General features: G+C 32.6%; 1 protein-coding gene across 5 annotated transcripts; it reads left to right on the forward strand.

Moving 5' to 3' along the window:
- The first annotated feature begins 5670 nt into the window (after positions 1-5670).
- Positions 5671-11172, forward strand: LOC145032127 (agamous-like MADS-box protein MADS2). 5 transcript variants are annotated; one of them, XM_078980823.1, is made up of 9 exons: positions 5671-5772; positions 5997-6258; positions 9777-9855; positions 9964-10028; positions 10144-10243; positions 10353-10394; positions 10483-10524; positions 10671-10828; positions 10913-11172. In XM_078980823.1, the coding sequence occupies exons 2-9, from the start codon at positions 6074-6076 to the stop codon at positions 10998-11000; spliced, it is 759 nt and encodes a 252-aa protein (XP_078836949.1). In that variant the 5' UTR covers positions 5671-5772; positions 5997-6073; the 3' UTR covers positions 11001-11172. The 5 variants fall into 5 exon arrangements, with proteins under 5 accessions (XP_078836949.1, XP_078836945.1, XP_078836946.1 ...); XM_078980819.1 differs by lacking the exon at positions 5671-5772 and adding an exon at positions 5779-5913; XM_078980820.1 differs by lacking the exon at positions 5671-5772 and adding an exon at positions 5779-5879.
- Positions 11173-11995: the final 823 nt, after the last annotated feature.

Consider the following 11995-nt stretch of genomic DNA (forward strand, 5'->3'; position numbering starts at 1 on the left):
AAAAAGTGGCATCGGTGATTGCTGGAGTGACTCGACAGAAGAGGGCGGAGGGAGGTGGTGGTCGGTGTCAAGTTGGTCGGTCTTTTCCTTCGGCCGGTGAGATACGAACTGGAGGGATCGAGATTTGCTATAACAGTAGCTGGATATTTGGGTTTAGTGATGTGTGTGAGAGAGTGAGAGAGAGAGAGAGAGAGAGAGAGAGAGAGAGAGAGAGAGACCAAATTAGTTATTTATTTTCTTTTTCTTTTAAATTAAACAAAAAAAAATACAAAAAATATATCAGAAAGGGCATTTTAGTCTTTTCAGTTTTCCGAAGGACCAAAACCACAAGCAAACATGGTCAAAAGGATCACCAATCCAAAAAAGTCGAGGTTTGGACTAAAACCCCAAAAAAATGCATACCACAATACCATTTTTGCAATTTTGTCTAGAAAGAGTTATAAAAATATGGGAATTTGACTTACTAAGGTAATTAAGTATTTCAAATGTTCACATATGGGTAATATTGTTTTTTTTGTACTCATTTACCTAACAAACTTGTTTCAGCCGTTCAATAATAACCAACATTACCGGCTATTACCTGTTTTAGCCGGTAACATTGATTTAGCTCGGTTTAAAACATTACGTGGAATCTTACGTGGCCATTACACCCCTTTCTCATTTAATTAGGGTTCGTCATCGTCAGCTAACACACCTCGATTACCTTCTTCTGTGAGAAATCAATCGATACATCAAATCGACGATTAGGTCTTGGAATTGAAGTTGGAATTGAAGTCGACTACTAGCATGGCATCCTCATCTACAGGTATGTATGTATCTGTAGATTTTCATTACAATGGATTCTTTTCGCCAAACCCATTGGTGTACTTAGACCCCGTAAAAACAAATGTACGTGATGTGGATTTTGGGGGATTTACGTATAAAGAGTTTCTTTTGTGGCTTACGAAATTAACAAATGGAGAATGTGATAATGTCTACTACTGTATGAGAAAGGAAAGCTTGTGTGAGGGTATTAGAAGAATCGATAGTGATGCTGATTATTGGGAGTTTGTGGAGACTGTTTATAGTCTGGAGAGTGATAGTCTTGAGAGTGAGTTAGATGTGTACATTGACCACCGAAATGAACCAATTCTTGATTGGGCTGATAACGAGTTCTTAGAAGATGGTAAAGGGTATGAGTTGGATGAAGAGGATGACAAGGATTCTGAAGTTTCAATGAAAATGGAATATGAACATGAATGGGATGATGAAGATGAACATACTTTTGATAAAACTGTTAGAGACCCATTCTTGGAAAAACTTTCAGGGCATATTAGTGATGATGATGAAGAGGAAGCAAACAATGGGAAACTTAAGGATGTTGTGTTCCCTGTCCATAATGAGAATCAAGAATGGGAGCAAATGGTGCCAGTTTTGGGTATGAAGTTTTCTAATCCATTGGAATTGAAGTTGTGTATCACCAACTATGCAGTCAAAAATGGATATGATTTATGGTATGAGAAAAGTGATCATGAAAGGTTATTGGTAAAATGTTGTAAAGGTAAGACAAATAAACAGGGTAAAGGTTGTCCTTTTAGATTATGGGCAACCTGGATGAGCAGTGAAAAATCATTCCAGATTAAATCTCTGAATGATATGCATAATTGTGCAAGAGTGTTCAAATTTGGGTCCATTGTTACCTATAAATGGATAGCAAAGCATTTCATGAATCATATACTTCAGAAACCAAAGATGAGTATAAGGAAGTTGAAAGCTAAGGTCAGCAAGAAATTTAATTTGATTGCAAGTGTTGGTCAATGCAGAAATGCAAGGAAGTATGCATTTCAGGAGATAGAGGGTACTTTGAAAGAGCATTATGAAAAAACATGGAGCTATGGAGAAGAGATAAGAAGGACTAACCCTGGATCAACAGTGAAGATGGATGTAGATGTCATGCCTGATGGAACCACATATTTCTCAAAGTTTTATGTATGTTTCAAGGGATTGAAGGATGGATGGATTGAAGGTTGTAGGAGGGTAATTGGACTAGATGGTTGCTTCCTAAAGGGCATATGCAGAGGTCAGTTGCTCTCTGCTATAGGTAGAGATGCAAATAACCATATATATCCCATTGCTTGGGCTGTTGTATCAGTGGAAAGTAAAGAAAAATGGAAGTGGTTTATTAACCTTCTAATTGAGGACCTTGGAATGGGAGTTGGGCATGGACTAACCTTGATATCAGACCAACACAAAGTAATCAATTTTTATTATTTTCATCTTTATTTTAGCTTATGTTATGTTTTTGTTGTTTAAATTTTGTGTCTATTGCTAACAGGGATTACTTGAGGCTGTGAAGGAAAGGGTCCCAGCAGCAGAGCATAGGCAATGTGCTAGGCACATATGTGCTAACTTCCTGAAAAGGTTTAAGGGCCAAGTGTTTAGAAAGCTTTTCTGGTATGCTGCTGCAGCTACTACCCCTGCAAAATTTGAACAACACATGAATGAAATCAAGAAATTAGAGCCACTAGCTTATGACCATTTGATGGAAAGGGACCCTAAAACTTGGAGTAAAGCATTTTTTCAGACTGATAGGGCTTGTGATGCATATGAAAATGGTATCTCTGAGAGTTTCAACTCTGTGATTGAAGTTGCTAGGAAGAGACCACTAATCACCATGTTAGAAGAAATTCGAATTTATGTGATGGAGAGGCTTTATAGACAGAAGATTAAGGGGCAATCTTGGGATTTAACCATATGTCCTACCATTAGGCTGAAGTTGTCCAAGCTTAAGGATCTTCAAAGGTAAATGCTTAAAACTATTTGTCCTTATATATGTTTGTCTTTAAACATGTTTGTCCTTATATATGTTTGTCTTTAAACATGTGTATATGGACAGGTTTTGGAAAGTAATACCATCTGGTTATCAACAGTATGAAGTCAGACTTGGGTATGATGCATATGTTGTGGATATTGGTAGTAGGACATGTGCCTGCAGAACTTGGCAGTTAACAGGTTACCCTTGTGTGCATGGGTATGCTTGCATTGCAAGCCTCAACAGGGATGTACAGGAGTATGTGTCACCATGGTTTACCACATCAATGTACCTAAACTGTTACAGGAATACCATTAACCCACTAAATGGTAGTGACATGTGGCCTCATGTAGACTACATCAGCCCATTGCCCCCCAAAAGGAGAAGGCTACCAGGAAGACCATCAACAAAAAGGAAAAGGGATCAGATTGAGAGGGAAAACCAAGGAAAAAAGCATTCAATCACAAAAATAGGTAGTGTGATGAAATGCAACATATGTAGGAAAAGTGGGCATAATAGAACAACCTGTCCTCAAAAACCAATTGGGGAATCATCAAATGCAAGTTCAAAGAAAAAGAAATCCAAGAAAGCTGGTATGTTTGATATATTTATTTGTACATAACTTGTATAACTTAACATATTGGGCATAACTTAACTTTTCAAGTAATACAAAACAGATAAAGTGAAGGTTGTATTGGCACATGAAGTTGATATTGACAGTGACAGTGAAGTTGAAATAGAACCTGAAAGTGATGTTGACTCTTTTGATCTTGAATTTGAAGATGATGTGCAACCTGAAGTTGAAGATGGAGTAGAACCTGAAGTCCAAGATGGAGTGCAACATGAAGTTCAAGATGAAGTGCAAGTTGAAGTTGAACCTGAAAATCATCCTGAAGTTCATGATGCTAACCAAGTTGAAGTTCACCTTGCAGTTCAAGCTGAAGTTGAACCTGAAGTGCAAGTTCAAGTTGAAGATGCTAACCAAATTGTAGTTCAAGATCAAGTGGAAATACCAACTTTTCAAGTTGTAGTGGGAAAGAGGGCAAGGAAACCTTCAGAAAGAATTACAAAACTGAAGATAAGAAAGATGTGGGAGGGAAAACAGGGCAGTAGTGATGACAATCCGTATGAGTTGGATTAACTTTTGGCTTATTGTACTGTTGTTAATGTTTTTGGCATCTTTGACTGACATCTTTTAACTTTGGAATCTTTTGGCACATCTTTTGAAAACTAGTTGGAATAGCTTAACTTTTTGCACATCTTTTGGGTGTAATGAATGTTTAACTATGTTATGTAAAACTTTTGACACATCTTTTGAAGTCAATGTTCCCTGGAATGTCTATAATATATTACCATCTTTTGCACATCTTTCTAATACCATTAGTATTATTTATAATTTATTACCAACTTTTAGAATATCAACTGTAATCACAATTCCTTTACAGTGTAATCATAATTCCATTACATTGTTTGAACAATTCAATTCCAATGATTCACAATAACATTACAAGTTTTGTACACTACCATTCCAATGTTTCAATTACCATCTTTTGCACATCTTTCTAATACCATTTGTATTATTTATAATTTATTACCATCTTTTAGAATATCAACTGTAATCACAGTTCCTTTACAATGTAATCACAATTCCATTACATTGTTTGAACAATTCAATTCCAGTGATTAACAATAACATTACAAGTTTTGTACACTACCATTCCAATGATTCAATTCCAATGATTCAATTACAATGATTCAATTCCATAACAATGTTTATTACTATCTTTTATACTACCAAGTTTAATACCCATTCCATTACAATGTACTATTCCATTCCAATGATAGAATATAACCTTTTTCATTGAAAACATCACAAAAGCATACATAATTTAGTCATACTACATCATAATACATAATTTAAAACAACATTTTGACATACAAGAGAAACAAGAAAATTAATGCAAGTCTATGGGTAAACAATTTCCAGTTGACTTTGTCAAGTTCTTGTTTATTCATGTTCTTCTCTTCTTCAATCTTCATCCTACATATGCTGATTTCATTCTCCAAGGTACAAATTTTCAAGGTAAGATTGCAGCTTTCTTCTGCTTTCATCCTGTAATGCCCTCTTCCATCTTTCCTCCCTTCATCCTCATCCAACCATTGCCAAAATTTACAGCTTGGATTTTTTCCATTCTTCAAGAAATTTATAAGAACATGTTAAATTGAAGGATGAAGAAGTAAAAAATATGAATTACCAGTGAGTTTTGACAAACTCTGAATTTCCTTCCAGGATTTTCTGGGGTTCTTGATGTCTTCACACGAGATGGCAAATCGCAATCACATGGATGATCCGGTTATAATTCGTCTTGTCATTTGGAAGAAAAGGATGAGGAAGAAGATGCCATCGATCGATCTAGGGTTTTAATTAATAAGCTGTCGTATCTCACCCTCTTATAATGTAAACACTTCTCAATGCAACGTAGGTGATGAGTATTGTAGCGTACAAGCCACGTAGATGTCACATCACCCAAAACTTACAATAGCCGGTAATGTTGGTTATTATTGAACGGCTGAAACAAGTTTGTTGGGTAAATGAGTACAAAAAAAACAATATTACCCATATGTAAACATTTGAAATACTTAATTACCTTACTAAGTCAAATCCCCTAAAAATATTTCTTTGTTCATTTTTGTGAGTGTCTCTAAATAAAACTCTGATGTAAAACTTAAATTAAAGATGGTGTACGGACAAGACAAAGACTGAAAGTTAAACATGGTTCTTATATTAAATTAACCTCTTGCAACTCGACACGTGTTCTACGCATTGAAAGTTGTTGACAAGTGACAGAAATCTATGCTCTCACTACATGTCGAATTCCGCGAGAGTAATCATCACGCGTTTATTTGCAAGTGGGTATACGCTCATTTCTTGATGCTTGCTTGCGCTTCTCAAATAGGTTAAAAGCATGAAGCTTTTGAAGGTTAGTAAACACCAGCCCCAAATTTCATATCTTGCTGTACAAACAAAATCTTGAACCCTAGAAAAGAGAAAATCCAAGGAAAACATCTCCGCCTGTGTATTCTTTTTGTAACCTTTTCATCTTTCCTTTATAGAAATTGCAGTATGATCACTCATAATTGAAAGAATTTCTAAATTTTGTTTTTTTTTCTAATCTTCCTGTAACTTTTTCATCTTCGTATTAAGATTTTGGTTCAGATATAAAGAAGGAATCAAGAAAAGCCATTAAATAAAGGAACGTTTTTGGGGAAAGATATAAAATTATGGGTAGGGGAAGAGTAGAGTTGAAGAGAATAGAGAACAAGATCAACAGGCAGGTGACTTTTGCTAAAAGAAGAAACGGACTTCTGAAGAAAGCTTATGAGCTCTCTGTTCTTTGCGATGCTGAAGTTGCTCTCATCATCTTCTCTAACCGTGGCAAGCTCTATGAGTTCTGCAGCACCTCCAAGTACTCCTTTCTCTCTCTAGATCTCCCTTTCTCTCTCTATATCTCTCTCTCTTTGTTGATGTTTCTCTTTTTCTTTTGAGAATTCGAGAATATGGGTTCTCTTTTGTTTGATGGTATCGTGATAAGTTTAGCTGTTTCTGTTTGAGCTAAAAGTTTAGAGTTCTGCAAATTAAAAGAAGTTGTCTTGAAGGTTTTGCATGTAGGTTAGATCTAGGCTTTCGATCTGTCAGTTTGTTATCCAAATCTTCTCATGTCAGACTCATCAGTTAAAAGAATCACATCACAGATGAGCGGAAAAAGAGGATCCAAGAAGAACTAAGTTTCTTTTGTGTACAATTCCTTGTGTTGATTACTTTAAATTGAATTGATCTAGCAGCTACTGTGTTATACTAATCTTTTCTGCATGCTTCTTGCTAAACAGTAACCAAATCCTTCTTGGGTTTTGAAAATAATGATTTAATTAATAAAAAAAAACGATTTTCTTGAGTAAACCCTTGTGATCTACCTGTCTTTCGGTTGAATTAGTGTAAAGAATTTTGTTTCCTCTGCAAGTTTTACTTGGTTCATATCTTGATTAGCAGATACAATAAACATGATGGCGACTTTCTTGCATCCTTAAAATAATTGTCATCTACCCTAGTTTCTTAAGGTAAGATGTGTTCAAAAGAGGTTAAGTGCACTGTGTGTCGATCTTCCAGTTTCTTGGCACCTAAAACCTTGGTCAATATGTTTGGTAATTTTTCTTTATAAAAGGTCAGAGTCTTTAATGGTTTTGTCTGTTTGAAGGGATGAAGAATGTAAGTATGATATTAAGAATTTGTTAAATGTTGAGCAAACATGAATGATAAGTGCAGTTTGGGAGGCTTTTATCTCATGTGGATATCTAATGTATAGTATCTAATAACCATGTTTCGATGCATGCGTGTTAATAGATTATATTCCGTGGAATAGAATATATATACAGTTTCTTGAAATTGCAAATTTAAAGTGTCTTTACTCGCTGGTTGATATATAGGGTTTCTCTAGGCTCTACGTATATATATGTATATCTGTATATATGGTAACAAATACCTAGAAAGATGAATGGTTATCTATTGGTACTAATACCAGATTATTTGTATACCAAAAGTATATATGAGATCTCTAATTAAATTATGTTAATGGCTAATTATAGAACTTTTTATTATTAGATACCACTAAAGGAGGGTGTGCATTATTTGGTTTGGAAAAAAAAAACCAACTGAAACAAATTAAATTTGAAATTCGATAAATGAAGCTATCAGATTTCAGTTTGGTTTTAGACAAAACTGAGTTATGAATTTGATTATTTGGTCTAGTTGAGTTCGGATTAAACCAAACCAATTATACCGAATTTACTTAATTAATTATTTTATTAATTAAATATTGTATTTCTTTATACTTTGAAAATAAAATAGAAAAATGAAAAAATATTTTATTGTTTCGAATTTCACACACGTTGATTTCTCAAATCCAAATCAAAAAGTTCATTTCTTTAACACATTGTCCATGTCTTCTGTTATGTTTTGTTTGGAATCTCATATTTGATGTTTGAAACTTTAGATTTTTACATCTGAAATTTGGGATTTTATGTTTGGAAAATTTAATTTTATGGATTTTATTTTTAACCTTAAAATTTGATTTTCTTGGTTTTCAAACAAAGGAACCAATCTGAACAAAGCAAATTGATTATCAGACTTAATTTATACAACGAATTTGGAATTATATCATTTATATATATTAATTTATCTGTGTCATTATCGTTACAAAAAAAAATCTTTAATGACTTTAATAATTGTTTGTTTTAATTTAAAATATACAAATCAAATGCTAATAGATTCATGGTTTAAACACAAAGGGTAAAAGGGGATTTGTAATTAACCCCTTCTCTTGCTTGTAATGTTGCACCGCCTAGTGCCTTTGCTAGGTTGTGGTTTTTGTTGTTTTTATATAATTTTTGCATGTTCCAAAAAAAATACTAATAAATTGAAAAAAAAAATCTTTTACAAAAACTTATACCAATAGCATTAAATAGATCAGTAAAGCCTTTTGTTATTTCCAATATTTAAGTTTTAAGGGTGTCTGTTGAGTCATTGTAGTTCAGCAAGTTCATGTTTTTGTACACATAATTTGCATGTTTTTTGTACACATAATTGAAGAAATAAATGATGATATGATAAAAGTTTTGTCTCGACATGTGTTTCTAGGTAATTGGAATTGCTTCAAATGCAATTGGACCACATGGCATCAATAATTTGTTCTTCATACAACTCTTAGTATAGTTTACTTTCTACTGCAGCAATATATATAAGTCATCATTTCAAAATTATGGATTTTCTGGAAGTGTTTTCCATACAACATCTTTAATAATATTTCTATTGTGTTATGGGCGATGAATTCTACCAAAGATAATGGGTTTTTGAAGGGTAGTAATGTAATTTGCTTTGCATATTAATAAACACTTTGAAATAAGTTAGAATTAAAATAGACTACATTAAAAAAAAAACGTTTATTACTAAGTAACAAAATCTGCAATAAGCATATATACAATAATATAATAGACACTTCAAACACTCAAAAGTCACACCAAACCTCAATAAACTAATAAACACTTCAAATAAACAATCCAAATTACCCATAATTATTAGGGTTTTCCAAGAAACAATGTATAAGTTGGATGGAGAAACACTTCAACCTATATATATATATATATATATATATATATATATATATATATATATATATATATATATATATATATATATATATATATATATAATTTAAAATTAATTGTTATATTTGTGCATTTAATACTTGAAGTTTCTAATTATCCCATAAACTATTAATTAATTAAACACAAGATTTAGCACAACAAATACCATTTATAAATGAGAATTTCTAATGATCATATTGGAAGGAAAAAAGTGTGTTCGATAGTTGAACATTCATATATGACCTTTTTTTAATGGCAATGCAAATACATGTGTGTTTTTTTTTATTATTATTATTATTATTATTAAAGCAGACAACTCCCAGGTTGAAGCTTGCGGAATTCAAACCTGAAACTCACTCCATTTCTGAGTATTTGAATTCCAAGTGATCACCACTAGGTCATTAATGATGATAATTGATACTTGCAATCATGTAAACCAGTAATATTTCCAAACAATATCATGTAACATAGTGTTTAAACTTTTATATTTGAATCATTTGGTATTTCAATTTGTGTGTATATGCGAAGGCATCTGTGTGTATAGTATAGTATATGTCACATCAAGATCCTTTATTATTGCTCAAAAGTTTTTAGCTTAAACACTTTGTCCTTAGTTACAATTTATCAATTAATCAAGATTTCCTGAAATGAATCGATTCTTTCATGTCTTATGTTTTCTGATTACCACTTGCAAATTACCAACACAAAATCCTTTCTTTTTCCTACTTAATCAACTCACTTTGTTATTAAAAAAAACAGTAATTGATCTTAAGAAAATTTATTTCAGCATGCTCAAGATGCTTGAAAGGTACCAGAAATGCACTTATGGTTCAATGGAAATCGACAGATCAGCCAACAATGCTGAGGTACGTACGTTGTATCTTCTACTAATTTTCTTAATTTCTTCTCAAATTCCAAACACCACAATTGACACATATTTCAAAAATTACTTTTCAATCTTTTTTTTTCTTTAGCAAAACAGCTACAAGGAGTACATGAAACTAAAGGCCAAATACGATTCCCTACAACAGTACCAAAGGCAAGTTTCTTGAATTTTTACAAGTGCTTAGTTACATATACATATATAAAAGTATATATCTATATATATGATATTAATGAAACATACAAGATTCGTATCTGTATGACAATGACAGGCAAGTTTTTGGGGAGGACCTGGGGCCCCTTAGTCTCAAGGAACTTGAACAACTAGAACGACAACTGGACTCTACTTTGAGACAAATCCGGTCCATAAGGGTAAAAAAAATCTCCATTTTTACTGTTCACTGACACTCACAGATTCGTGTCTAACCAATGATTTCCCCAAAAAATTGACTGTATTCGTTTTGGTTAAAAAAATATACAGACACAATCAATGCTTGATCGGCTTTCCGAACTTCAAGTCAAGGTAAAAAAAATTCACACGCTCTTTTTGACTTCATACTCATCCATGACAACTTAATTACAAACGAGTGAGTCCATGAAATTATTTATAGGAAAGGATGTGGATTGAAGCTAATAAAGCTTTGCAGAATAAGGTAATTAATTAATATCATCCATAATGTATGTTTGATAAGAATTTAACTGCATGCGACACATAAATATTACTGTAAATAATCATATATAAAGATGTTTTTTTTTTTTTAGTGTAAAAGATTAACGAATTGAAAAGCTGTTGTTTTAGCAGCTGGAAGAAGTGTATGCAGAAAATCAAGCAGGACCATCATGGGCGGCAGGTGATCATCATCAAAACTGTTGTTCATATGAACAACAACATGAACAGCATCCTCAATCGCAGGAATTCTTCCAGCCGTTAGATTGTAACTCCAATTTGCAAATTGGGTAATTAATCTTTATTTCTAATTACGTATACACCAAGAAATAAGAATGATCAAACTAAATTGAAATTGAAATTCAAATTAACAGGTTATATAACGAAGTTGGTCCAAGCCATTTAACAGATTCGACAAATGGGCAGAATCTGAATGCATTAGTCCCTGGATGGATGCTTTGACCTAATTGATCTTGATATGGTCAACCTTTATCGTTTTTGGTGATATAAATCTATAATATATATTTTATTAATTTGAATAATCTTTTTTGTCTGAATTTCGGGACTTATACGAAAGGTTTGTAAGAATCTTGCATTATAAATTACACAAGAACAACCTACTTGTTGATTATTATGTCAATGGTATATATGGTGGATGATGATAGTTTTTGTTCCAGTTTGACTTGTAGATTTATAAAGTCGATGTATTTTGGTCTGTTTTGACAAGTTTGGAAAAAGAATAAAATGTCAAGAACTCCATCGGAGACGTAATATGCTTCTGGGCAGAGACATCATAATCGACTTAAGGGCAGTTTGATTTGATATTTGTTGCCGACTGAATTACTGAAATTGTACCTCTTCGATATTTGCTTAAAAGAAAAGGTTTGTGTAAGTGTAAGCATAAGCATGGAGTGGAAAGAAACTAGGGTTAAAACCAATGTTCTAAAAAGCTAGTTAAGACTCCCTCATAAATGAATAATAATATAAAATATATATATAGAAATAAGAATTTTATATAAAATTGTCGTCTTAAAACACACTTTACAAACGACGTGATTCGCCACGACTCAAAAAAGTTTGAGGCTAGATATTGACGCCAAATCACGACTTACGTTGTTTAAAACATTAGTTAATAGTTATAATATAGGCTTTTGAAGTTTACTAAATCATAAAAAGAGTGTTGATCAGTCCAATTATAAGCTACTCAAACCCAAAAGTCACCATGGAGAATTTATGATGCAGGCATGCAACATACAATACAAGATAGCACATCTTATATTTGGCGGATTAATTAAAAAATTAATTAGTTGTTAGTTAATGGTTAGTTCTTAAAAATAAATGTTAACTCTTAAAAAATAATATTTAATGTTAGCTCTTAAAAAATAATATTTAATAAAAACTACATGTTAGTTAAAAAATAAAAAATTACATAAAATGACATAAATGGTCCCTGTTAA

This window comes from Lactuca saligna, chromosome 2, assembly GCF_052625555.1.
Source record: "Lactuca saligna cultivar CGN05327 chromosome 2, ASM5262555v1, whole genome shotgun sequence".
Taxonomy (NCBI): Eukaryota; Viridiplantae; Streptophyta; class Magnoliopsida; order Asterales; family Asteraceae; genus Lactuca; species Lactuca saligna.

Bases quoted from the DNA above. Each gene is read 5' to 3' on its own strand.
- LOC145032127 (XM_078980823.1), top strand. From the start codon at position 6,074: ATGGGTAGGGGAAGAGTAGAGTTGAAGAGAATAGAGAACAAGATCAAC. The intron at 10,395-10,482 runs GTAAAAAAAATT...AATTATTTATAG, and splicing joins TTTCCGAACTTCAAGTCAAG to GAAAGGATGTGGATTGAAGC. The intron at 10,829-10,912 runs GTAATTAATCTT...TCAAATTAACAG, and splicing joins AACTCCAATTTGCAAATTGG to GTTATATAACGAAGTTGGTC.